At 39.6% G+C, this 27,663-nt stretch overlaps 1 protein-coding gene across 1 annotated transcript in view; it reads right to left on the reverse strand.

The window, feature by feature from the left end:
• The window catches only part of Ctnnd2 (catenin delta 2), an 874,755-nt gene that overhangs the window by 422,164 nt on the left and 424,928 nt on the right, over positions 1-27,663 (reverse strand). The window contains 2 exon segments of the mRNA XM_028882044.2: positions 2,049-2,165; positions 2,720-2,754. Of these exon segments, the coding sequence (XP_028737877.1) occupies positions 2,049-2,165; positions 2,720-2,754 (152 nt within the window).

Raw genomic sequence — 27,663 nt, forward strand, 5'->3', positions numbered from 1 at the left:
TATAAGAGAAAACAGCTTGGATACCTCACTGCCCTCTTTAAAATCCTGACTAGGACTTCAGTATTAGTTTCTATTCTAGCTTACAGTGTGATTCACTTAACTCTGCACTCACAGCAATTGCTGGCCTAACTGTGTAACTGTATCTAGTCCTTTAATTTCTATTTATTTCATTGATCTTGTTTCGTACAAAGCTAATATAACAGTTTTATTTTGTTTACCGCATGTCTGAATTACTGATGTTTTTAGAAGATAACTCAGTGTGCTTATAGAAAGAGTGAGGTTGGTACAATGGGCTAATATCTTCTGGTTTAATCTGCTTGCCTCTTATTTTTCTCTTTCATTTATTCATCTTTTCTCTACTTTCTATTTATTAAAGATGAACCTTTTCCCAAAACTAATAATTAAATATGCTACTACATTATATGAAAAGGAGACATCTACTCTTATGCTTCCCTCTGAGCAAGAAAACATACTGTGCTGTATGCTGTTTTTTTATACTCTGTAATAAGGTGCATGTATTTCAAATATTAGTTAAACACAATTTGATACCATAACTCCATTAAAAGCAGTGGCAACTGTACATTTTAAAATGTAAGTATGGAGACCGAGTATAATGCCAACTCTGCATCTTATTTTATGAGTATAAATGGAGGCATTTTGCTTTGAACATGTTTGGGTAAGCACAATATTATCTAAAATAATAGTGGTATTAAATATACTACAGAGAAATGATACTATAGGGAAATAATGTGTAAATTAAATTATTTTAAAAACAACTATGGTAACTTACTCTTACATTTTTTCCTTTTTTATGACAAACCTTGAAACACAGTCAATAAAATTTAATTTAATTTAAATTTTTAAAAATGCTTCATTGATCTTTTTTTTAATGCTGGCATTACCAAGAGACAAGAGAAGGTGTTTTAATAGTGTGATAGTGTCATTTGTGAAATTTTGCTCAAATAAGTCCACAGAACTTTATTAAGAAAGGGTTGACTCCAATGCCTGCACTCTTTATTTCTAAACTTCTACCTTTCTAGGTGAAAAACATAACTACATACACATATATCTTTAAATAGTATAAAAATAACACAATTTAAATATAGAAATGTAAAGTTGTTGCATATTGCTTTGGCACAGTACAGAGTAGTTAAAAGTGATTATATCATATGGAAAACTTATCTTGTTATACAATTGGGGTCATGAAGACCTCTGCCAGCAATGATCCATACATGTGATGGTTAATGTTAAGGCAGTGGTGGCATTGGTTAATAAAACACATATGAGTTCACAAACTATGTTTGTCTAGAAGTTGAAACTTCGGTGAAAATCTTAGATTCTAACTGCTGACCTGGAGACTTTGTAACCTACTTGGTGAGGAGGGAATTGTTGAGAGTGAAGAAAGATAGAGGTATTATGAAGCTTTCATTACATATGGCTCCTGGGGTGGTCTTAATGAGAAATATCTCCACATCTGACATTTGTTTCCCAGTTGGTGGCACTCTTTGGGGAGTCTCAGGACAGGGAGACTTCCGGAAGGAATTAAGTCACTGGGGCAGGCCTTGAGAGTATATACCCTGTTCCACTCCCAGTTTGCCCTGTTTCCTGGTGTGATAATAAGATGGCATCGGAGAGCTACCCACTCTGCCTGCCTGCTGCCATGCCCTCCTCCCCATGATGGATCACCATTCCAAAACCCTCAGCCAAAATAAATTTCCAAATGTTGCCTTCGGTCATGGTGATTTAGCATAACAATAATAAGCAACTAGCTTATATGGGGTTGCTGAGATTGGGGACACGGCTCAGTTTGTAGAGAGCTCGCCTAGTATGAACTTTCTGTTTCATCCTCAGCACTTCATAAGCAGGGTGTGGAGATACACACCTGTAATCCCAGCATGCCAGAGATGGAGGAGTTAGGATCAGAGGTTCAAGGTCATCCTTCGCTCCATACATTGTGAGTGAGAAGACAGTCTGGCCCATAAGAGACTGTCTTAAGAAAAAAAGAAATGCCAAGACACAAAACCCAGTGGGGCTGCCCTTTGACCTACTCTCACTTGTGGAGTAATCCTGCGGGTCAAGTATTCCTGACTCCTGCAGAGAGCGAATACAGGAGTCCACCAGCTCAAGGCCTGTTGTAAGTTCATCTTCGATGTCCTTTTGACCATCTGTAAGGAGATATAAAGCAGTAAACATGATAGGGTAATAAATACTAAAGCTCTAAGTCAGTTTTCAACCAGTGGGTTGTGAACCCTTTGGGGGACCAAATGGCTTTTGCATGGTGGTTGCATGTCATCTGCATGTCAGATATTTACATTTCAATTCATGACAGAAGCAAAATTACAGTTATGAAGTAGCAACCAAATAATTTTATGGTTGTGGGTCACCACAACATGAGCAATGTATTAAAGGGATACAACAATAGGAAGGTTGAGAAAAGCTACTTTAGGTTATTATTTAACAATCAAGTACTACACCTATTAGACAACACCTTTGCAAGCCTTGGCATCAAGCAGAGAAGTAAAAGTTAATCAATTATGTATATTCTTGGAGGAGATTCAGTTATCAGAAAATTAAGAGAAGTTAGGCCCTTTACTCTAAATCAGGAGCTATCATAACTTCACTTAATTCTTACTGTCTTTTTTTTTTCAATTCACTTTTAGAAACCTAAAGTTTATAGAAAATTAATCACTAGAGGTCCATCAAGTGGCCCATACCTTACCTTGTGTCTGCCAGTGAAACTGCTCCCCTGCTGAACTGCAAGAGAAAGAACACATAGCTGTAATGAACTGATTAGCAAAGAAAGGATTCTAAACACAAGATACACCCGGATCTCAGAGTAAGTTGGCTGCCTGGAACTCGCCTGAAGTTTTCACAAAGGAAAAGGGTCCCACTGAGATAGAATCTTAATTTTAATGCATTTGATGTATATCCTTTTTTGATTCACAGGTAAGACCATGCTATCAATGGATATTATTCAGTAATTTTTTATAAAGATAGCTCTTTCCCCCCCACAAATCCAATCCATTAAGCAATAGCTTATGGATAATTCAGTTTTACTCAATTTTAGTTTTTTTTTTTTTAAATACAAGCCTGCATAGTATTGGACATTGTAATGTAGCCTAATAAAGAAATATATATCCTCTTTTTATTAAAAACAAGATAACCTTTGCCTTTACTTCAACATTTCCTATGAATCCTTTCTTTTCCGTTGATTGTTGTGGTTTAAACAATGTGACTTAAAAATAATAACGTATTACCATCAACTAAACATTCTCTCCTAAACATATATCTTATAAAAATGATCCAGCTAGGAGTTGTTCATATCTCTATCTATCTATCTATCTATCTATCTATCTATCTATCTATCTATCTCCCTACCTACCTGCCTACCTATACCTATACATCTATGATATGCCAGTGACATTTCAGAGTATGCCTGCATAGATGACTGATTTATTTTGCATGATTTATTAACTATAAAACAGATAAATACATTTGAAATTTCTGGTTGTGAACAACTTCCATTGTACATTCTTCTAATGGTGCCACCATTTTCTGTCAATAACTGACAAGAAATGGTGCTATCAGTGACAGGTACCATTTTGACAATGGTTTTCTACATGTATTTCACCAGATTTTTTTCTTGATAAAGAAGCTTCTATGAATGGCTCATCAGTCCCTTAACAGTAAGTGGGTTTTAGACCCTTAATTTGTACCTTAGAGGCAGCCTCTGCATACGCTTATGTGGGAAAGGGGAATTCTGGTATAAATCAGCACTCAGAAAAGCCATGATTGATGTAAATGAGAACAAGAATGGTCCCTTTAGAAACGAATGACTATTACAGGGTGTCTTGCTTCTCAGCCAACTCATATTAGCAAAATGGAAAAGATTTTTACAATGCTAAGAGCTAAAGACAGATCTGACACATGAAAAGGTAACTACAAATTCATTTCCATGAAGCTCTTACATGCATTAAAGATATATAGCACTATACAAAAGCTATTTCTAACTGCAAAGTTCAACCCTTACCATGGAATGTAATACAGAAGTCAATATTTTTAGAATGATAAGGAAGGCAGTTTCCCTTAGTAGGTATCATAGAATATAAGGTTGTTACATATTAAAATTCAAGAATCACCATGATACATCTTAACCATAGCTATCACAGCTATCCTATTCCTTTAAGAATACTATTTATCAAGCATTTGCTGCCATGATCCTAATATTACACATCAATATCATTGGACATTTTCAGAAACTGCACTAGAACTTGAGCATATTGATTCTGAGTAACTCTAAGTGCATATTATTTGTGTCATAATCATCTGTAGCACTTCTTAAATGTATAGGTGAAGTCCCACCAGAAACCCAAAAGAAATTATGTAGAAAATATGTAGGCTTGGCTGAGTGTCTGCTGTAAACAATAGGATCCTACAGTCCTTACGTGCTATGAATGTTAGAATCATTAGGTAAGACATTCATTGTCAGTTTACTGCTGATCTAAGCTTTGTTATTCTGCATCTTAAGGCTGGACAAACTTTCAAGGTGGCATAACCTTCTAAGTGTGTATGCCATCAATTTATATAGGAATAGAAAACATTTTCATACTGTAGTGGGCTGAATAGTGGCTTTCTCCCAAAATTAACTCCAGATCAAAATCTTAAAACTTGTGCATAAGTTATTTGAACCGAGGGTTTTGTGGATGTAATATCAGTTAGCTGTCTTCAGTCAGGTCTTCCACAAGAGGGATTTAAATGGAATATCCTTATAAGAGATTGGAGACAATCCACACAGACATGGGGATGGCCAGGTAAAGATGGGAATGGGGAATGGGGTGACTTGGACACAGTGGAAGCCACACAATCAGGAAGAGGTTTGGGGAGAGGAATTTCCCCTTCCATTTTATAAGAAACTGTCACCCAGCTGACACAGTGGCTTCAAACTTCTGGCCTCTAAAACTGTGAGAATAAATCTGTGTTGTTTTAAGCTAGCAGATGTGGTAATTGTCAAGGTAGCCTTAGATAACTCTAATATTAATGTTTTCCCTGACACAGTGAAACAATTGCTACTATTTTCATACTACAGCAGGCTGAAAGCAATCTAGGTATTTGGTACTAAGAGCTAGTATACAGCAGGTCCTTTTCTCAACACACTTTTTTTCTTCCTTTTAACAGCAGAACACAGTGATGTTAAGGAATGTGACCACATAGCTACTAAGAGTCAAGGCTTTGAACTAAATTGCACAATATCACAATGCAAAGCCCTCATCCACAATTCAAAGTCACTCACTGGGGTGTGGGGGATGGATACATCTTAAGCTTCCTTGTGTCTAAGACAGTGCAAGTAAGTGAACGACCCAGAGAACATTGCCCCTGTCCATTATATGTTGACAGGGTTACACAAAGCCCCAAGGGAAGAAGAGGAGGGTGTCATTTCCTGCCCAAGCACAGAGGGCAGGCATGAGTTCTCTAAACTTTCTATCAGCTTACGCCCTGTGTTTGGATGGGTTCTTAAGAACGGACACTTCTGCCAGCATATACAGAACACAGGTGAGAAATAAGGTGTCATGGTGTGGGAAGTTGAAGGTTCCTTCTGTAGAATTCACATCACACTAACCAGCAGAGAAATGTGCCATTGTTGGTGTTCACGGGCAGATCTTCCTTCTTTACTTCCACCTCTCAGGGGATGGAGCTGGAGGGAAATTGCCCAAGGCAATCCCTGCACAGAGAAGGTGGGGTCCCTGCTTTTGCTCATTTTGGGGGTTTGTCTGTTCCTCTACAATAATAGGTGAATCACTGTATAACACCATATTGCCACATAGTTATTCTTTGGTTCATCTCTTTATAAAGCGTTTTATAAAGGTTTCATGATGCCACAGAAATGAGAAGGAATATTATATTATTATTATTATTATTATCATTATTATTATTATTACAGTAGAAAAAACTCACTATTGATGGTAATATAGAAATGTCCTCTCAGAAAAATGTTCTATTCCTTTGGGGCAGACAGAAAGCATTAATCATTTCAGTGGCTTCCTTGACTTCTTTCCCACAGTTAAATGCATTAGCAGTAAGACTGATCACAGAGTGCAAACATCCCTGGAGGAACCTGGTTTGGATTTTGTTTCCTTAAGTGCATACTTTCCTTCCTTTGCTCAGGGATTCTATGTAATTGCATGTTTTACATGCTTGATTCCTTCCCTTAAGAACTTAAGATGTATAAGGTAGATACATCTTTAAAAAGAAACAAAAAAAAAAAAAAAACACAAGAAATCGAAAAGCCTAACTATTCTTTAAATGATCAAGGACCAGGCCTGTGTCTCAGATATTCTCATATCCAGAATTAGGGATTACCTGCAGTAAACAGTCTCAATTATATAAGGAAGTTTAGTATAATCGAAAAAATCCATTTGTAGAAAGACATAATTCATTTTCCCCTTCACGTCATATGTGAGGAAAGTGACAGAAACATTGCTGTAAAATATTGAAGTAGAGGCCATTTGAACATTTCTAGTTAGCAACCAACAACTTCTATGTTCTGCAGGTATGAAAGATGTGTGTGGCGAGACGAATTTAGACCAAAGAACCACCCTGAGCCCCCTGTAAAGTTATTTCTACCACTACCTTTTCTGATGACCATCTCACCCACCTACGGGCCATTTCTAATAAAGAATATATATGAAAGCTCAGAGGTTTTCTTAACGTCAGGAAAAGACACAGAGCAAACCATTACCACTGATACTTTCTCTCTGATGGACCTGCTTAAATATATTTTCTTTTGTAACTTTCAGAGGCCTGAAGCATCCGTCTCCACCCTGAACCATGTAGAGCATTATTGCTCCCAAATTCTTTCAAAATGAAATAAAGGTACAGAACTGCAAGGCTTTTGTTAAGTTTGCTTTGAAGCTGAGCACAGCACCTAAAACATAGGCCAGGGAAAGCTATTGTAAAATAAATTGCTTCCAAACTAAAGTTTGATTCTACCCTACAGGATGCTCATATTGATGACATCCGTATGTCTTGACCCTGACTCTAACATAAGAGTTTTTAGTAGTTAATTTTGCATGCAATACCTCATACTAGTAGGCAGTGATTGTGAAATAAAATGACCTTAGTCAAAAGTCTTAGATCCTGTGGGAATGATATGTGTACGGTAAAAATGACAAGAAATCGGTCTGCTTGATGTGTGGTACTTTGCTATAGGCCACTGCTGCCTTTTGCTATGTGTGTTCTGTTTCCTAGTCTGCTGTGGTAAATATCTTTTTTCCCTTTGGTTACTGCCTGTGGCTTCTGTCCCCAAAATAGCCCTAGCTGAACATCACAGCGACAGCATTTTCCATGCAAATGACATGTTGATTTTTCTCTTATATCACAAATCTTTCTGCCTTGATCATTACAACAAAATACATACTTTTATGGCTACTATAAACATTTTCATAGGACTACAAAGGCTTCTGTTAGGAGCACCAAGATAAACCAGAACATCACATGCACAGTACTGGGCTGGGTAGTCCCCCAAACCTGACTCTGTGGAGCAGGAGCCCAGCTCAGACAGATTCAGTTCACAATACAGTAGGCAAGATTTGAACTTGGAAGGAGAAATTGTGAGGATTCCACCAGTTCCTTTATTTTGGGTGTTTAGATGTGTGCTGATGAGGGGCTTAGAACACCTAAGAAGTATGCAAGGGCTTAAAATTGCTTATAAATTATAGCTGGCTACGACTATGATCATTTATTATAAATTACTGATGTCAATGTCAGTAATTATAAGTTGATTGATTATGGCTTACTCTACCTTTTTTCTTTGTGGTACATGGAAGTTGACTGTGGGAAGGTCTAAATGGAGAAATGTGAACAGCCAGTATGAGAAAAGAGCATGGACAGTGATTTCTACACCTTTACTATTGGTCATAACAGGTCCTGAGAAGATGCTGCAACAAAGATTATACATTTTGTGGCTTTGAGGATAGAGAAGGGAGACATCATCAGATCCCCTTGACTTTCAGTATTGTTTGCTACTTGAATGTTCTCAAAGGCTCATGTGCTAAAGGCATGGTCCCAAGGGGGACATTATGGAAGGACTGTGGCATTCTTAAGAGTTGGGTTTTTTCTTTTTAAGTCATTGAGGATGATCCCAAACAGGGATTGCGGGACTCTGGCCTCTTCCTCTCTTTTGTTTGATTAGTTTGCCCAGCCACATGTTCTCACTGCAATGTGCTCAGTGATAAATTCAACCAATCACTGACAGAAAACTGCAAGATTGGGTGTTCCCAAACCATTTGAATCTCTGTACATTAGTTATCTTGGGTATTTTGTTACAGTGATTAAAAAGTGGATTTACCTAAGTGCTAATGGGGTCGGGTCATCTACAGTCAAGAACACAGAGCTGGGATGTACCGAGTCAAGAGTCCTCTTCAAGGAGTTTGTGGACAAGTCCATGGGGTCTTCAGTATGCTAGCTGTCTAACTGGTACAGTTTTCTCATTGGAAAGACAGGGATATCTTTATCATAGGGACTTATGAAAATGAAGAATGTAAAGAACTTAAACACACAGAACAGTAATGGGAACACAGAATTTAATATCACGAGGGAAGTCATGAATAGACTCCCAAGGAACAAATGCTTGGAAAAGAACAGTCACTTCACAAAAGAAAATGAGCTTCCGCGGGACAGTCACATGGAATTCAACTTGTCTTTGCTTGGGGACAGATAAATATTACCACATGAATATGTCATGGGTTATGCAGAATTTATGCTCTCTTTCACCAAAACTGAAATAGGGACTAAAACGGGGGAGTATGATTTAAAATGAAAGGTGACTTGCTTTCCAACTGTAAATTTCTCCAATCAGCACCATACAGGCCATCTTGCCTGGCATTTGCCATCACTCTTCCTATAGTGAAAACCAGAACCATTTTCTGTTTTCAAAACCATATGAGAAAATATACAGTACTCAAACGGCTATTATAAATTTCTTTCCAGTTGGAAGGAGAAAAATAATCGCATTCCTAAGCTAATTTTGTTAGCATTGATGACTGACAAAATACGCAAGCAGTTGATACAGCAAAGCACACATGCTCCCCCGGGGTAGTCTGAGTACAAGCGGCTCCTGTGTGTGTCACAAAGGGCCACAACACTGTCACACATGGGAGTGAGCCAGCCAGAGCGAAGCAAGACAGAAAAACCATGTGTTCTGTTTGGGTTTAATTCCTTTGAAAGAAATATTCCAGTTTGTTATAACCACAGAGAATTAGCCCGAGGCCCGATCATCCAAACTGTGCTAGCTACACAAAAGCCTAGCTCTTACCATGGGAAGAGAATGAATTCAAGTTTCTCTTCTTGAAATTAATCTTATAGTTTCAGAGTTGATTGTAGCTATACTACAAAGGGCATATTATGTATAATATCCAATAATGAAAGCAGCAACAAATGGTGCATTATAAAATACGAGTTTCTCATGCTGTATCTCCTTCCAGAGATTCCTGAGAACCTTCTCAGGCATGGGCTCGAAATTATTTTTTAAATGATTTTACTAGTACACAAGAAATTTATTGTAGCTGGAGAAATATATCTAACTACATTAGAAAGTAAACTATCATAATAACCCTGACAGTGAGCATTCCACAGATCTGAGTATAGTAAACTGTAATTTTTGGTCACCTGGGGTACTATTGTAAAGGGCCCTCCAATCTGTGTAGTTTTTGTGTTAATACTCCTGCATTGGACATTGCTACATGGATCAGCTAACTTTGGTATTCTTTGTAACTCATAGTTAGACGTTGATTAATTTGAGCACTTTATTTTCTGATTCATGGAGTCCAGAGCTCTCTGGACCTGGAAGCTGGCTGCTCATGACTGTATTTTAGAGTAGGAGTACAAAAGAGTAATCACTATTTGCTGACAGACATGATGCTTCCAGCAAGATATTCCAAGTGTCAATCCTCTGAGTCATCTTCACTATAAAATACCTCAAGTCCTGAGTAAAAGGTTATCAAACTCCTGTTTTCGTTTCCAGTGATTGTGTGTATGAGTGTGAATGAGTCCAGATTCAGGAGCATTTATGTTCCCGTGAATATGAAGAAATGAGGAGTGTGTGTGTGTGTGTGTTTGTGTGTGTGTGTATGTGTGTATGTGAGTGTGTGTGTATAGGATTCACTTTGCTATTCCTGTAAGGTGCATAAAATCTCCCAGATTTTTGTTCATCCATTCTTCCTTCATAAGTAAGCATTAGTAAGTGTGTGTGTGTGTGTGTGTGTGTGTGTGTGTGTGTGTGTATTATGGATATGTCAAAGCCTGGGCACTGATTTGACTGGAATAATATGGATTTGTTAGTATATATGAAGTTTATCCCTCGTAGATCTTCAGTGGAAATGTAATGTATGCAAACAACAGTCTTCTATTTCTCAGGAAAGAGAAAAAAATTTGAATAACAATATATGACGTGTTAAAATAAAATTTCACTTTGACTTTTTATAGATCAGAATCCACATGGCATCCATGGACAACAGTAGGCATGACATTCTCAGTCTTCACTTCCTGAAAGGTAGTAGCAGCTTTTGACCATGTAAGTCACTGCAAATCATCCAAAGGGTTAGTGAAAAATTCAATAGTACAAATGATGTACAAATATTCATGTCTACAATGGCTAGAATATTAGCAAAAATAACTCATCAACTGAGCAGTGAAGGGAACCAATATATCATACAATGGAACCGTCTTCAGCAAATGAAAGAAGGGCTTTTGATACACAATAGGTAATGATTCTCAAAAGACTAAGCTGCCTTAAAGAAGAAGTAATAGTCTGGAAAGACAAAACTAAAGGACTGGAGGATAGATTAATGATAACCAAGGATAGGTACAGGGGACAGTGCAGGATTCGTGAGCCTTGCCATGATGTAATGGTTTTGAACAGACATTGGTGGTGCTACATTCTCATAGAACTAAGAATATATACAAATCTCTCTCTCTCTCTCTCTCTCTCTCTCTCTCTCTCTCTCTCACACACACACACACACACACACACACACACACACACGGTGGCAGGGGAGGTAGAGAAGGACATTAAAAATAGAAAAGTGTGGATTATACCAATGCCTTACATGTTAAATTGTAGAGGGAACCAGGCAAAGTTACAAGCGACCTTTCTGTGTAAATTATCTCGTATTTTCATAGGCCTGTAACTATTCACAAATAAAAACGGAAATAAAACTGGAGTGCAGTTTGACAATGCTTCCTTTTCTTCCCCCAAGTTGTTTTTTTTCTGCATACAAGATGCTGCTCAGTTGTTCTCTCATGTAATATAAACTAGAACGAAATGAAGACTGGGGATACTGGGATAATGACAGAGAAAGGCAGGGATGGAGAGGGGAGGACAGAAAAGATGAAGGAAAAAAGGGGTGTTGTTCACTTGTGATTATCCTTTTGTTCTTCATTCTTCTCAGAGCTGGCTGGACCTGCCCAGGCTCACTGATGCTTTGTTCTGTGAATTAGGTGTTATCCCTGCAATATAATATACCAATCACACCGCCAATCAGGTGCAAGAACAGAGCTGTCATTGGTGAAAAGCTCATGGGTTATATCTCAGATTCCCTGCCCATCAGGACCCAAAATTCCTTTCTATCATCACCCTATGATTTCAAGGAAAATTTAAAGTGGTATTCTGGTTTCATACATTAGAGCAAAATGCAAGTTTTAATGCATGCTCTTTAAATGCAGAAGATCTCACACAATGCAATGTATTGCCTCTCTGCAAACATTTATTAAAGATAGGCTGTTGTCTGGTGGATACTCTCCTATTCTTCTGCAGACTTGCAGGTGATTGCAGAGCCCATTTTTCTGCATGTCTTGTAAACCACTCTCTGCATGCCTGGAAATTGGTCTTCTTGATTAATTACGTATGTCCATTGCTTTCCATATATATTGTGGTAAAAATTAAAACGATACATTAGAAATTACTCTCCAATGTTTAGCATAGAAGATTTTAAATTGAAAGATTAGATCAGACTCTTCACCTTTTGCAGGTACATAACAGCTCTTTATTCTGCTCATGAAGGAATGAAGCTTTGAATAAGAGTTCTTGCTAAACAACGGTAATGCTTGCAAAACGTTTCAGATCTTTTACAGAGCCACAAATTAAAACGTTTCAGGATACTTAAAAGACCTCTCTAGTTGAGAGCATTTCTGCTTATTTTCCATTATAAATGCCACACTCCTAATGGCCATGGCTGGAACTTTGTGCTGCCCCCAGTGCAGTGGTACACAGAGCTCTGTACTTAGAAGACAGGACTCACTCTCTCCATTCAAGAGAGAACTGGGCGAGGGAGTGGAAGAGCTGTGCACCATCCACAGGACGGCTTCTTACTGTACAGCTCATCCACAGGCAGAAGTTCCCTACTGGAGCCGTGATAGGACTCAGAGCACATCCAAAGTATGCATGTGGCGTTAAGTACGGAGGGAGCAGGAGTGCCAACAGATCCACAAGACCTGGCTTTGCCTCTGAATCAGAACTGGTTCTGGGTGAAGAAGACAAGATCTTCTCAGAACTATGACCTGCCAAGGAGTTAACTCAGCTCTCTGACTCTTCTCTCGTCAGCCAACACTCAAGATAAAATGATGACCTGGTGTGGGGAGGGAAGTCAGAGTAGCCACAGCTGGACTTCATCTTGGACTTTTTGGACTCCTGGGTAAGAGAATGCTGAACATGTGCATGTCAGTGCACAAGCAGAACAAAAACAGGAGGCATCTTTCCCCAAGCTTTTTGCACACTATATCCTATATTGCTGTGGATATCACTCTATGTAAATAAAACACTGATGGCCAATGACCAGGCAGGAGGTAGGTGGGACAAGGAGAGAGGAGAATTCTGGGAAGCGGAAGGCGGGGAGAGACACTGCAGCCACCGCCAGGAGAAGAGCATGTAGAGACGCCGGTAAGCCACCAGCCACGTGGCAAGCTATAGATTTATAAAAATGGGTTAATTTAAGATAAAAGAACAGTTAGCAAGAAGCCTGCCACGGCCATACAGTTTATAAGTGATATAAGCGTCTGAGTGATTATTTTATAAGTGGATTGTGGGACTGCGGGGCTTGGGGAACCTGGAGAGAAGCCCTCCAGCAACACTATATATAGACTGGGCTTTGTTGATTATGTCAACATGATGTGTGGCTGATAGATGGTATGGCAACTAAATGACATGAAGTTCTGGGGGCAGAGTACTAGCACAAGTTCATGCCTCTTTTTGGTTTGCCTACACCTCAGTGCATGTCTAATAAACTCTGCACAGCATCACAGTAATTGATGTGTTGAAGCAGAATCCAGTCAAGCAACCTTAGCTTACGATCTGTCAGAGACTGTTCACCAATGCAAGAGCAAAACCCAGCTCTTTTGAAGAGCCCTGGAAGGTTTGAGGAGATACTGCCTGGAGGACCTCACTTCAGCTGTATGTTTTTGGTATGTATGAGTCAGGCTCTGCAACTGTGAGACTCCACCCTCGCTTTATCACTTATCAAAGCATGGTGAGATAGTCTGGGTTTGTCTTTGCTGAACCATGAATTCCTCGAAGACAGAGACCAAGCAACATCCATTTTGTAGTCCACTGCAGGAGGCTCGGGGACTGGCACTCATGAGTCACGTGCTCATGGATGGGAGTCACCACAGTGAAGACAGCGCCTCCTCTTCCTAAGTGGATCCTTTACTCGTGTTTTTGAAGAAGTCCATCTTATTTGGGTATTTACTGGGACAGAAAGGGTGTGGACATAGCATTTTATTTGTTGTAAAGCATGGATAGAATAAATAAGTCACCTATTGAGTGGAAGTTGTGACTGACAACTTTGTTTGAAATAAAAACATTCACCAATCAGACATGCCTTGCTCTGCCCCTCCCCAATTATCCTATGTGGCCAATACTTTAATAACACTATTTTTAACAGTGCAACAACAGAATCATTTATGACAACAGTGAAATTTTAATTTATATTTTACACATGTAAATTTACAGTCTTTTTGTCTTTTTCGGTTCCTTAATTATTTATTATTTGAGAATCCCATACATGCATATACTATGTTTTGATTAGAACTATTCATTCCTGCCTTTGTGTGCACATGCGTGGGTTATCTGCTGGAGCAGGGGTAGCCTCGAACGACCCATATCTCTGAAGAAAAGTGGTTATCCTTCCTCTAGCAGCCATTGATTATCAATGTCTCCCCAGCTGGGGGTGGAACTTTGTTATACTCTCTCCAATCCATGCTTGGAATTTTGTGTGGCTTTATCTTGCAAAAGTCTTGTTCATGCAATCACAGCTGCTGTGAGTTCACACTATTTATCCCACACTTCCTTTCCTCAAGGCTCAGAGATCATCACAGAGGGAAGAGGTGGCAGAGCAGAGGAGAAGCAGAAGAAAGACTGGAAAAGCCAGAGCCATTGGTGATGACAGCCATTTTTTCTTAAAGTCAGTATACTCTTTCCAGAAAGAGAAAGTGAAATTATGTCCCGACCAAGGGTTCTATTTACATATGCAATATGAACATACTTTGCAAATACCATTGAATTTTGTCCTTCATTACTGGATGTCTTCTGTTTTCAGTTACACTCTGCCTAATGTATAAACTTGAGCAAACTAATTTTCCTGTCTCTAATTAAGCCCATTGCAATATTTCACTCGTTCGAGCTTCCTGTTAAATGAAACATTATTTTCACTTATCAGTGTTCTGTGATGTGTTCCTAGTGGCTTCTAATTGGGGACAATTATAAGAAGATAAATCTAAAGTCAGCAGTGGCAGTTGTCATTACCATATCCCTGCTCTGCTCCTGAGGACTTCCTGTTTGTTTAAGACAACAGGAAACTCAGGATCAGAACGAGGCTTGATGAAGCAGCACAGGAAACACACAGGCAGAGAGGACATCCTTCATTTTAATTTGTTGGTTTAATACAGCTTGAGAGGAAATCACAAAATCCTCCTCACCTGGTGTGCTTAATGGCTTTAATGAAATGAGTGGGTGGTGTTGACTTAGTTCTTACCAGACTCATTGAGTCTTACAGCCCTGGACAAACTGTTGGAAGGAGCCATTTGCTCAGAAAAGGCACCACATGCAATGATATGCATGTATACAAATGTTATAACAAAAACCTGGTATTTTGTGCAGTAATTATAAGCAACTTAATTGAAAAAGGGATTAAAAAAGGAGCACAGGTGAAGTGAGGGAAGGGTTCCTGGGGCAGGGGTAAGGTTGAAACAGATGGCTGTCAACCCAGGAGGAAATCCCGCCTCTCCCCAGGGCCCAGGTTTCCTTCTGTAGTCAGGAAGAAATAACAAGGAAATCAAATGTGACTTTTGTTCTCTTTTATTTGTAATTGATAGGCTTCACCTGATTTCTCTACTGAAATGTAAAGTGATGCTATGAAAGTGTTGAGTTAATAGAAAAAAAAACATAGGCAAAGTGGGGTGAAATGTTGCTACGGAAACTTTTGATTAGCATCATCATACATGTGAGTGTATGTGTCTGTTTGTTCGTGAACTCACATAGACACACAAACCATACCATGAGCACACATAAAAATAACAAAACAAGCCAATCCTTTTTGCCCTAATTTAGAATGGGGACATTTGAGAAATGTCAGTATCTAACCCCAGGGTTAATGATGCACAGGGAATGAAATTTCAGTTTGTCTGGGTGAAATAAACTGTGCATAAGGGTCATACTTCATGTCTCTCATTTTCTGCCTTTGTAGAGATTCAATCAAGAACTCTTCTTGCTACCAGGAGGAATTTTATATTCTGTAGGGATGAGCAGTTGAATTTGTAAGTTTTAAAAGCTCTCACAACTGTTTTAAAGAAAGAGTAAGCCCTGTGCTACGTGTTGAAATACTCTGAAATGTTTCTTCCATGAAGTCAACAGTATCCAGCAGTTGCTCTTTACGGAGGTTAATCTGCATAGCAGCGCATTTGTATGGACTTTCTTTCTTTTCTTTTACTTTTTTTCTTCTGGGCTCCTTTTTGGAGGCAGGTGCTAAATGACTTGTATGCTTCTAGTTTGTGTTCTACAACTTAAAGTGAAAGGGGACAAAAATCTTTTGGAGGGGACTCAGTAAAGCCTACCGTCAATCCATGGAGATGTCAAGAAATCAAGCACTGATACTCCACAGCTCCTGGAAAGCAGTTAATCCACTAGACAACCCCCATCACCACCACCACACACTCACACACATACTAACTCCAGGCTTTAGGAAGGAACAGTAGTTTCTCTACCTCCTCTGGAATCTGGACTAGCCAGCAACCCGTTGCTACTAATAAAAGGGAGGAGTTGGAAAGGGGAAGACTGGAACGTTTTAATTTCTAAACTTCTGCAGGCTGGGTCTTAGGGGATCTTTAGCTGTTAGTCCCTTTAATAAACAAAATACCTCTGAGACGCCAGCTTCCATAGATGATGTTTGGCTACACTATGACAACCATGTTATGAGAAAGCCCAAGCTGGAGACACAGGAGCTGTACAGAGGCACACAGAGTTGGCAGATACATGAAAGCAATGGTCTTGAACTTTACTTCTGAGCTCGATTGGTAAAGTGAATGACCTTGGTTAATGCCCCAAGGAACAGGAGAGCTCTTCCCCTATGCCTCACTTAGACTCTCTACCCAAAGGATCTGGAGCAAGTATATTTGTGCTCCTGCCCCTGAGCTCGGAAAGGTTCGTTAAAGTGTAACTGATAATGAAAATAGTGTGCACAGCACACAGAGCTCCTTGGCAGCCAACAGTAAGTCAAACTGATCAAATGACTGACTATTGAACGTGCGAGTCATACTGAATTTATCCTCCATAACAGGATATGTACAGAAACACTGGGTTAAGCATTGTGTATTGTCTTCATTGCATAATGAGTCAATCTTATAGTTTATTTAATTCTTAAAAGAAGTGCTAAGTGCACTCCATACTCTGGATTTCTGAAATTGAGATTTAAAACAAAACTATTAAAGTGCTACGTCTTATTACTTTGAGAAAATTACAGTTCAGAATGGAGACAACATGCAAATTATCAAGAGATGATAACATAGAAAGATCACTTTCTATCATAATAAGAATATATTAACTGTATTAAGACCTGTTAAGACTAGAGAGGAATTTTCCCCAGATTTCCTGCATCAGGGAGGACATCTGGGCACAAACATGGATTGATCCAGGTCTCGAAAGAAATGATGGGACAAAATTTAATGGAAGAAAGCAAAGGAACTATGTGGGAGTATTGACATGGCACACTTCTAACATGAGACAAACAAGGAAGAAAAAATTAGTGACTTAAGTCAGTGTAACATTTATAGATGATGCTACAGGCGGATGGAAATGACTGTGTGGGATGAAACTTGGGTTGTGAGACACTACCATGTTGCCGTGGTGCAAAGGAGGCACGTGGGTCACAGCGTTAGCCAGTGTGCAGACAGAGTGGGTCTCTGTCATGGGGGAAGGTTAATGACACGATAAAAACAGCAGTCACAGAAGGCTTTAGATCCCGATAATTCTCTGTATGTGCAGGTATATGTTTGAAACAGCATGGATCTTAGGTGTTCCTACAGAGAATTCAGCTGGAATTCCTCATGCGATGAAAATTGACAGGGGGAAATCTCTTGTAAAGTAACGTGTGTGTGTGTGTGTGTGTGTGTGTGTGTGTGTGTGTGTGTGTGTTCCACATCAAATTTCTACAGGAATCTTACTTTTAACACAGTCGTTTCAGCAGTAAACATCAATATTACAATAATTCACAACAACATGAATGTGCCCAATATCACTAGTTATCATAGAGATCAACATCAAGAGCAAACTAAAGTATTGACTTACATCTACTTGGAGAATATTTTTTTAACTTTATTTTTATTTACTCTGTGTGTATTTTGCATGTCTCCACATCTCACCATTTACCTCCTCCAAAATATAAAACAAAATAAATTTTAAGAGAAGAAAGGATAAAAAGAAAAAGAAAAGAAAGAAAGGGAGAATCCCATCATGGAAGCTGTAGTGTGACACAGACAGTCACACAGTATACCCCTTTATCCACAGATTTTGACATGCGGGAGTTTATTCCAAAGAATCATTGGTCTTGTTCGAGATCCTTGGTATCTGCTACAGTATGGACACTGGGCCCTCATAGCAACTCCCCCTGTACATCTCTTTGCTGCCCTGTGACACAGAGCTCTTACATCCCTGGGTCCTCAGGACTGCCCCCACCACCTCCCCCAGTGCTCCAGAAGATCACAGATGGGGTGGATGTTGGGGTGGGCCAACACTTAACCCTGTTTCTGAGCCTGGGTAGTTGCAGGGTAGTTGTCTTAGCCACCAGGGGGAGCTCTCCAGCACTGCCCTGGCTAGTTCATCCCCTGTAGCAATAAAACGGGGCAGGGCCATTTCTCCCTCTTTCAAGTCCTCAGTCTCCTACACCTATATCTTCAGGGCCAGTTCAACTGTGTTGTCCAATCAAGATGTAGGGGCCACTCTCCATAGTGGTGCAGTCTATGAGGGGCAGGAACAGCTCTCCTGCTCTTGTGACCTCAGGGCCAACTCTTTCACCTGCCTCAGGTGTTGATGGGGGGGGGTGCATCTCATCTCTCCTCTGCCCATGCTGCCATGCCACAGATGAGTAATGGGGACAGCTCTCCCATGCTCACAATGTCAGGGCTGGCCCACTCACAGGTCTGGCAGCAGGGTTAGCTCCACTGTGCTGCCCAGGTCCACTTCCCTGAGTATTGTGCTCCCCCACACCAGATGCAACACTCTGGGAGAGCAGGCCCTTCATCTTACCTGGGCAGCACAAGAGAATAATTTTTTTTAATTAATTCTTTTATTTTTTTGAGATTATAATATAATTATATCCTCCTCTCTTCTCCTCCTTCCCTCCAAACCCTCCCATAGGGGCTGTTATTCAAATTCATGGCCTATTTATTTATTTAACATCCTGACAGCAATTTCCTCTCTCCCCTCTCCTCCCCTTCCCTCCTCCCACCTCCCCTCCACCTCTCCTCAATCTATTCCTCCTCTGTTTCTGTTCAGAAAGGGGCAAGCATCCTATAGGTATCAGCAAAGCATGGCCTCCTTTTATTAACTGTTGTCGCATACATATATGCACATGCCTATACATACAGATATATATTATAAATACATAAGTATCATACACTAAGTCTGTCTAGTGTTACTTGTATCTATGTTTTCAGGGATGACCAGACAATAACAACAGACATGCTAGTGTGGTCAAGGGAAAGCCAGAGAGGCTTCAACCCTACATGAAGAACTAAAGGCAACTAAGTAATTAGGAGAGTAAAACAAATAGTCTTCCCTGGGGAAGGATATACCTATTAGTTATCCAATACCAAATGGTCAGCCCTGGAGAGTAATTTTTAAGAAGACTGCATTATGAATCTTAGCAAAGGTGTGAAGCCACCAAAATCTAACCATTTTGTCAAGGAAATGTAAACTCTACAAACATGTGAGGGACTGGCAAAAAGTTTCTTTGTAAATGAAAACTACAGCTAACCAATGGCTGAGCAATTTCAACTAAAAATTTACAAGGAAACACAAAAGGAAAATATCAGTAGGAGAATGCAACTTTATTCATAACTTTTCCAAAGTGGGGAGAATGCCATTGTTCATCCACGAGTGTAACCATGCAATGAAAAGTGACCACACAAGCAGAAAGTTACACAGTATTGCAGTACACAAGAGGCAGCAAGGAGAGAGCTCACAGCTGCACAGTCTCCAGCCTGTCAGATTGATGAGTGATTGTGAGAGACTAGTAATGTCTTGTCTTGTGTTTCGTGTGTGTGTGTGTGTGTGTGTGTGTGTGTGTGTGTGTGTGCCATTGAATTAAGACTGACTGAATAAGCATGGTTTATTGGAACATGTGCAATTTACCAGTGTCTACATCTCTGAAAAGGACACCCCACCCTCAGCAACTATTAGCTAGCATTTGTCCCTCGGGAATGGGAGGGACCTTGTGAGTCCTTTCCCTAATCCATGCTATGATGTTGATGATTTGATGTTGTGCTGGTCTTTGCAGGTAACTACAGCTCTTATGAGTTTATGATTATAACTGAATGTCATGATCAGAAAACAGCATTTCACAGCACTTTTGCCCATGCTTTGGTTGGTATATCCTTCCCACACAGTCTTTTGTGACCTTCCTTGAGTCTTGGAGGGGGTGATACAGATGTTTCTGCTATTTTCGGCACTTTGACTAGTTATGAGGCTCGGTATTAACTGTTGCCCCACTGCAAAAAGAAACTTCTCTGATGAGCAATGAGAGCAGTCTAACCTCTAATTAGAAAAAACATTTTGAAGGCACTTTTCCATGTGCATTTAGCAAAATAATCCGGGTAGTTTCCCTATTTAGGGCCCATGACCTCCCAGCCATGGACTCTTGACCAGGTTTACAATATTAGTCATGATTTCTCAACTGGGGAGTGGAACTCAAATTTCAAAAGAAAGTGACTGTCGTGTATTTGAGTCACAGAACATGAGAAACCCAGTTGGTACTGACCTGCAAGCTTTATCCCTACTGACTAGCTTATCTGCTGAGTATATGATGCTATCAGAAAGAAAGTAACATTACTCACTGTACTTGTAGCTACAGCACAATGGCTGCAAACATGCCATTGCTTACATAAACGCCACGAGAATAAACATCCACTTTTTTTTTTATTGGATTTTAGTCTTCCAGATGAAATGTACTGTACATATAGAGACAACACCTTGCTTAGTGGTTTAGTCTAGAGAGAACTAGTACATTTATTCTGTTAAGTAGACATAATGTTGAATGGACTTATAGTTAGAGCCATGGATTAATGTGATGGACCTTTTTAGCTTCATTCCCTACTCGGTGCCTTCACTTTCTCCATAGCAGCCCTGTTTCGAGAAACAACAAGTGCACTGGGGTGGGGTACACCCTGTTGTCCATGTCAGGACTTTAGGGAGTGTCTTTGGCCCCCACTCATTAGCAGTCTTTCCTCTTAGTCACAATCAAAACGTCTTTGGAATTCATCAAATGTCCTTAGGTTAAATTGTCTTCCTGTCTAACCAATGATTAAGGTCATATATTCCACAAAATGGGTATTGGAAAGAATAAACAACCACCTCAGGCTATTGATGTATGTCAAGGGCAGTCCTAAAGGGAGTATCTGAAACGAACTGATAAATTTTTGCTCATTGAGCTGAAATCACACTTACTGATGGTGAGTTTACATGTAAACACACTATGCCAATGAGGAAAAAAGGAGTGCTGAATTTATCTAGGGTTTAGGAAAATACAGAATCCAGAAATGGCTGATTCCAGAAGCAGAAAGTGTGTGAGGGCAAGTTGGCCTCTGGTGTGGACATGCTGCTCTTACTGCGGGCTGTGATGCTGTGTGGCTGTTGAGAGAGGTGAGTTTACTGCACTGGATTTGTGCTGGTTTACAACAATCACTTGGAACTGGTTTACAATGCCTGTCTGGAGGTGCTTGCCATATCCAAAGAATAACCAGTCATTTCCAATAGAGGTGGAAATTGTCCTCTTTCACAATATTAAATCCTAAAGTTGATGAAGAAAACTCAAAGGACTGAACATTCCTATCTTAGTCCACAACATTCAGGGCTCCACAGAATGTGCCTATACAGACAGATTACGTGATGCTTCTCACAGCTGCTCATGCTTTCTAAGTTGTGGATGAGTGTAAAATTTCTACATTAAACAATCATGATCTGGTCATCTTAGTGGCCTAAATTCTAATTATAACAATTCTTAAGTCTACCCTAATTCAAGTCAGGGTTATGTGAGGCAAGGCAATTGAATAAAATAAAGATTATTTATTTTTCTAAGAAAGAAAGAAAGAGAGAGAGAGAGAGAGAGAGAGAGACAGGCAAAGAAGAGAAAGTGATTGGCTAGCTCCAATCTCCAATAATAGTCATTTTGCTAGTGCACCATTGGGCACCTCTTGCCTGGCAGGTCATTATTGTACCTCACAGCGTTCACAACTAGGTAAGATGTTTGATAACTTTTCTTCCCCAGCAGCTTCTGACATGATGGATCCTAGCTAGCAGGGAGGAGGCTTTTGATTCCTCCTCATTCTGCAACTAAGGTATGTGGTATCTTCAGCAACAGGGTCTTAGCACCAAGTTCTGATGGGCAAATAAGAATGGCAACAAACTGGAGCATTTTGAGTAACTCAAAGGCCTCTCTGGCTGAAGACTGGCACTTCACACCTAACATTTGGTGTTATTTACAATGATTATTGTTTGGTTGACTTTAAAGTCCAGCTCTTCTTTCAGATTTCCTAAGTATCAAATATTTACAGTTCCCAGTTGCTTGAGCGCTTACTGAATGCAATTTTAGTGGTCATGCATAGTAATGATGGGGAGGGGAATAAAGTAGTCACTATGAATTTTACTCACCAATGAAGAAACTGGTGTAGAAGAAAGGATGGCATGGCAGAGTAGAGGTGGGAGGGACTTGTCCTTCAGGACAGTGATTCTTCTTTTTTTTTAATTTTTAATTTTTTTTTTGAGACAGGTTTTCTCTGTGTAGCTTTTGGAGCCTGTCCTGGAACTCACTTTGTACATCAGGCTGGCCTCAAACTCACAGAGATTCACCTCCCTCTGCCTCCAGAGTGCTAGGATTAAAGGTGTGCACCACAGCTGCTGGCTAAGGACAGTGAAGAACCTTCTTCCCCACTGGGCATGACTCAAGGAGAGCCAATCATTGCCAAGCCAGGGTTGCCATCCTGTAGGCATTTACAGTGTTGGTGGACTTGTTGGAAATGAACCAATGGGCAGCAGATATATGGGTTTGAACATCACTCATTATAAAGTCCTGCCTAAGAGTGGAACAATATGAGCTTAATTTTACATGGGGAGTAGAGGGGTGGTGGTGGTGGATAAGCTCAGCATCTCCAGAAGTATTCAATGACAAACTTCTAAAGTCCAAATGGGACATCAGATTCCTTTACAAAGTGAACTTGAAACTGGATGTGTGGAAATGTGTGAATACACTGATGTTTCTCGCAACACAAAGGATGCTCATAGTATTTGTACCTGCGCCTGCATTTTTCTCTGGACTCCAGAGGGCAGCCATTGCTAATGCTTTTCTTGTGTTGTTCACTAGGTTTCCTTCAGGGTTTGATTATTTGAAGTTAAGCACCTGCCAATTCATATCAAATCAGTGTTAAAACAGAAGCCATGTTATGTACAAAATGGAATAAAAAGAGTTTCCCCCATGTTTCTGTTGATAGTTTTATAATGATAGAAATATGGAAATAAATGTAAAGGAGAGGATGGGAAGACAGAATCTTAGGGAACAGTCTCACTTGCATTATATTACCTAATTAGTCACGCCTTAAAATGTTAACTTATGAGTGCAAAGCTTGGGCATATAAAAATGCAGACCAGCCTTCTCTATGGATCCTAACTACATTAGAAGCCTCCTCATCTGTTGTTATTAGATATATTCATTGCACAAGAAGATGAGTTTTACTTAGACATTTTCATAGATGCAGTTTATATATTTGTTTATATTCAGCCCCCATTGCCCCCTTTTATGCCCTGGCTTCCCTTTTCTGGCTCTTTCATACCCCAATGACCCTCCATTGACTTTTATGTAACACACACACACACACACACACACACACACACACACACAACACACACACACACACACACTTTCTTTATGTGAAGATGGGGAGGGTGTCTAAGCTGAGTCCATAACATAGCTATGGATTGTATAGCAAATAGCATGAATTTATAGGCATCTTTTTGTATGCTGACGTAGATTCTTCTTGCTATATTCTTTTTTTAATCAAAGTCAAAATTAGTTGCACAAATAGATATACTTAAAAGTTACATGAAATACTTTAAATTCAATATCTAGTTTTAATTTGAGTTAAAAATCACATCACACAGTGAGGTATACCCATAGCTTTCTTTTCTCACATTCAGAATTTCCCTCAATAATAAAAGAATACTTGGTGTGATAGAGGTCTGCAGTCCAGTATACAGGGTTCCCAAGATGGCATTTTCAGAGTTGAATATGAAATTTAACCACATGAGCTTCCCGTAACCACTCAGTGGGCTTTAATTTGCACCAAATGGACTCAATAGTGACAGATCTAAGCTGCATGTGCTTTTGGTGGATGGATAAAGCTGTGGAAAGTGGATCTGTGTGACTTAGCAAGCAACTGGGCAGCTGTGCCATTATCCCAAAAGGCAAGGTCCGATACTGTTCCTTCTCCATCTTTTATTTTGATAATGAGCTCCATTGGAGAAAAGGGATAAGAGATGTAGACAACTATCCATGGATAATTGGAAGTATAGGTCAAACTTGGTTGGCTTTTAGGAGAGAAAAATAAGGGAAGAGAGTTAGGAAGAGTTAGTTATGCTAAGGTAAACTTCAGGAACAAGAAGGTGCTGTCCCTGTGACCAACCAGAAATCTGCCGACCCTTCTCCTAACATTCATGTAGAACTACGAGAGGATCATTTGCCAGTGGAACACACCATATTCCACCTCTGTATTCCCTCACACTTGAATGTAAAATGAATAGAAAATGTTCAGTTATTCTAGTTGATAATTAATTTGCTCACCTCAGATTGTGTCTCAGTTACTGATCTATTGCTGTAAAGACACACCATGATCACAGCAACTCTTATAAAAGAAAGCATTTAATTGTGAACTCTCTTACAGTTTCAGAGGGTTAGTTCATTATTGTCATAGTGGGAAGAAGACAGGCATGGAGTTGAGGCAATAGCTGAGAGTTTTATATTATGATCCATAGGCAGCAGGCAGAAAGAGAGAGAGAGAGAGAGAGAGAGAGAGAGAGAGAGAGAGAGAGAGAGAGAGAGAGAGAGGAGACTGGGCCTCAGTGTTGACTTTTGAAACCTCAAAGCACACTCCCAGTGACACACCTCCTCTAACAAGGGTACAAGGCCACAGTTTCTAATTCTTTCAAACAGTTCATCAACCGGGGACTAATCATGCAAATATATGAGCCACTGTGTGGGGGAGGGGGCGTTTCATTCTCATTCAAACCACCACAGATTGGATCCTCTATATATGACAGGGAAGCTGCACCCATGGAGTCTCAAAAATACTGATACCTAAACAAGATCAGAATAATGATAACACCAGTTGACATTCCAACAGGGATGGGCAAAATCTCATGGGGTAATTTATGACTGCTGAGAAGAATAATTAGTTTTACCCAGGAATGATCCCCCTAACTGGTTATTCAATAGCAAGTGGTCAGCCATAAATACTTAGGTGCAAGAGTAACTCTAAATGGACTCAGTGGGTTGTATGAAGATGCTTCCATGTCTCTATTTTCCTCCAGATCCATTTCTACTTTCCTAGTCAACTGATTACATAGGACTCCAGCTGTGATTTGCTAAGATCCTAATGTGAGGAAAAAATAAGAACCATTTAATAAGACAGGCTATTTACTCTAAGAATATTTCAATGTTTATGAAAAGCCAAGAGCAAATAAATGCATTTCTAAATTCTTGTGCGCTATTACTGGATCAGAACAGATTGGTTGTGGAGAATTATGACATGAGACTTACTGGGAGGCATGCCTGATTTGAGAAGACTGAAATGTGTCTCAGCTTTTGGTTACTATTTGAAAATGTTCACAGTATTAGAATCATGAACTATAATGTGCCAACAGTCAGTGTAGACTAACTGTAGTTCAGGGTAAATGTATACTTTTTAAAATGCACATATGTACATATAGATCAGACAAATGTAATATGGGGCAGATACATGATTCTTTGAAAATTTACATTTAACTTCGAGGTAACAGAGTCATTCCTTATATTATCTAATCTCTAAAATTGTAAAGCTTCTTTTTAGCTTTATATGCCGAACTTAAATGTAATTTAAATATAATTATGTGCATCAATGTCTGATTGTCTTTTGTGAAAACATATAATGTATATAAAATAACTACAGTTGAAAGAAAGGGGTGTGGTGATATATTGTGCACCCTAATAAAATTTGCCTGAAGATCAGAGAGACAAAGGAACAAGCCTCTGCCATGTCTTATCTCTTGGACTCCTCAGCCTGAAAAACCTCAACCAATAGGCCTCTAGCCAAATAAGCTTCCTCAACTGAAAAAGCCTCTAGCTGAAACGGACGCTTCTGCAGAAAAGCCTCTAGTTCCTGTCTCCTCGCGCCTTATATACCTTTCTCTGCCCAGCCATCACTTCCTGGGATTAAAGGTGTGTGTGCTTCCCAGTTCTGGGATTAAAGGTGTGTGCCACCACTGCCTAGCCTCTATGTATAATTTAGTGGCTTGTTCTATTCTCTGATCTTCAGGCAAATTTTATTAGGGTACACAATATGTCACCACAAAGGGGCAGGGTTTTGGGTTCAAAGAGATAATATTTTTGTTCATCGGAGAGCTGAAAATATAAAGTGTCATTGAGACCAGTGAGATGTCTCAGTGAGTATAGTTGCTTGCTGTCAAATCTAATCACCCGAGTTTGAGTCCCAGAACCTCTACATGTATGTGTGTGTCCCTCCCACCAAGAAAATAAATACATACAAAATATTAAGGTGTCAGTACTGAACTGATTTTTGAATTGGTCAAGCTTTCTTTTGGCAATTTCCTCCACTTGTATAGGGCACTCTGTTACTCCCACGCTTCTCTCTTCTTATCACCATCCTACCCTTCGCACTCCCTCATAGGTCCTTTCCCTACAACCGTGCCTTTTGTTTTCTTTGGCAACTCACTGAGTGAAGCAGGGCCGTCCGTATGACCATAAGTTTGGAACTGTCCACTGGAGCCTGGTGGAGTCACCATTTGGCGTACAATTGATTTCTTTTAAATGATGATGATTTTGCTATGAGAGAAAGCTGGAAAACAGCACACCAGGACCTTGCTCGCTAATTACTTTCTTGAAAGGTGTGCCAGACAATTAATACCCAGGACCCCTGTGATGTTTTGGAGTTATTCTTACAGCTGCATCGAAGATCGCAGAGTATCTGACTTCATTTGCCATGAAGAGGTGATACAAATGCCAAAGTTGCTTCTCTAGCCGGTCACTACTGGTCCATTGTGTTTACAATGTGCAAACATGAGAAGTATTCAAACATTGAGATTTTTTCTAAGAGAATCCAAGAGGTTAGTGAGTGATGTCTCCATTCCAGGACCAGAACGGGTGAGTATTGTTCAGACCACCATGTCCCTTAACCTCCAGTGACTGTGAGAATTTGCAAAGTATTTTTTCTAACCTGCACTGCCACTAGCATAATTATGGACCATAAGTATCTTACTCCCCTTTTCTTCTTTAATACAATTTGACAAAATTTATAGTAGCAAATATGCCACATGGCTTTCTGGTCTTTTTCCCACAGTATTTTTGGGTATGAGAACCTTTTATATGCGATTCAGTGAAACATCTTTTGATTGCTTAAGATTATTTAAAAAAACATAAGTAATAAATATTTATGGCAAAAAATAAAATCAGTAATGTTGAAAATATTTAAGACATTCAGAATTCTATAAATCACAGAAACATTCATAGATATTTGGCTTCATTTTCCCATTACTATCTGCTGACATGTATTTTATTAGCTGTAATTTTTCCAGTACTTCTTCAGAACTTCAATGAGTAGTTTTTAATGACTATATACCAGACTTCTATGAATGTATTTTCAACA

This window comes from Peromyscus leucopus, chromosome 11, assembly GCF_004664715.2.
Source record: "Peromyscus leucopus breed LL Stock chromosome 11, UCI_PerLeu_2.1, whole genome shotgun sequence".
NCBI classification, from domain to species: Eukaryota; Metazoa; Chordata; class Mammalia; order Rodentia; family Cricetidae; genus Peromyscus; species Peromyscus leucopus.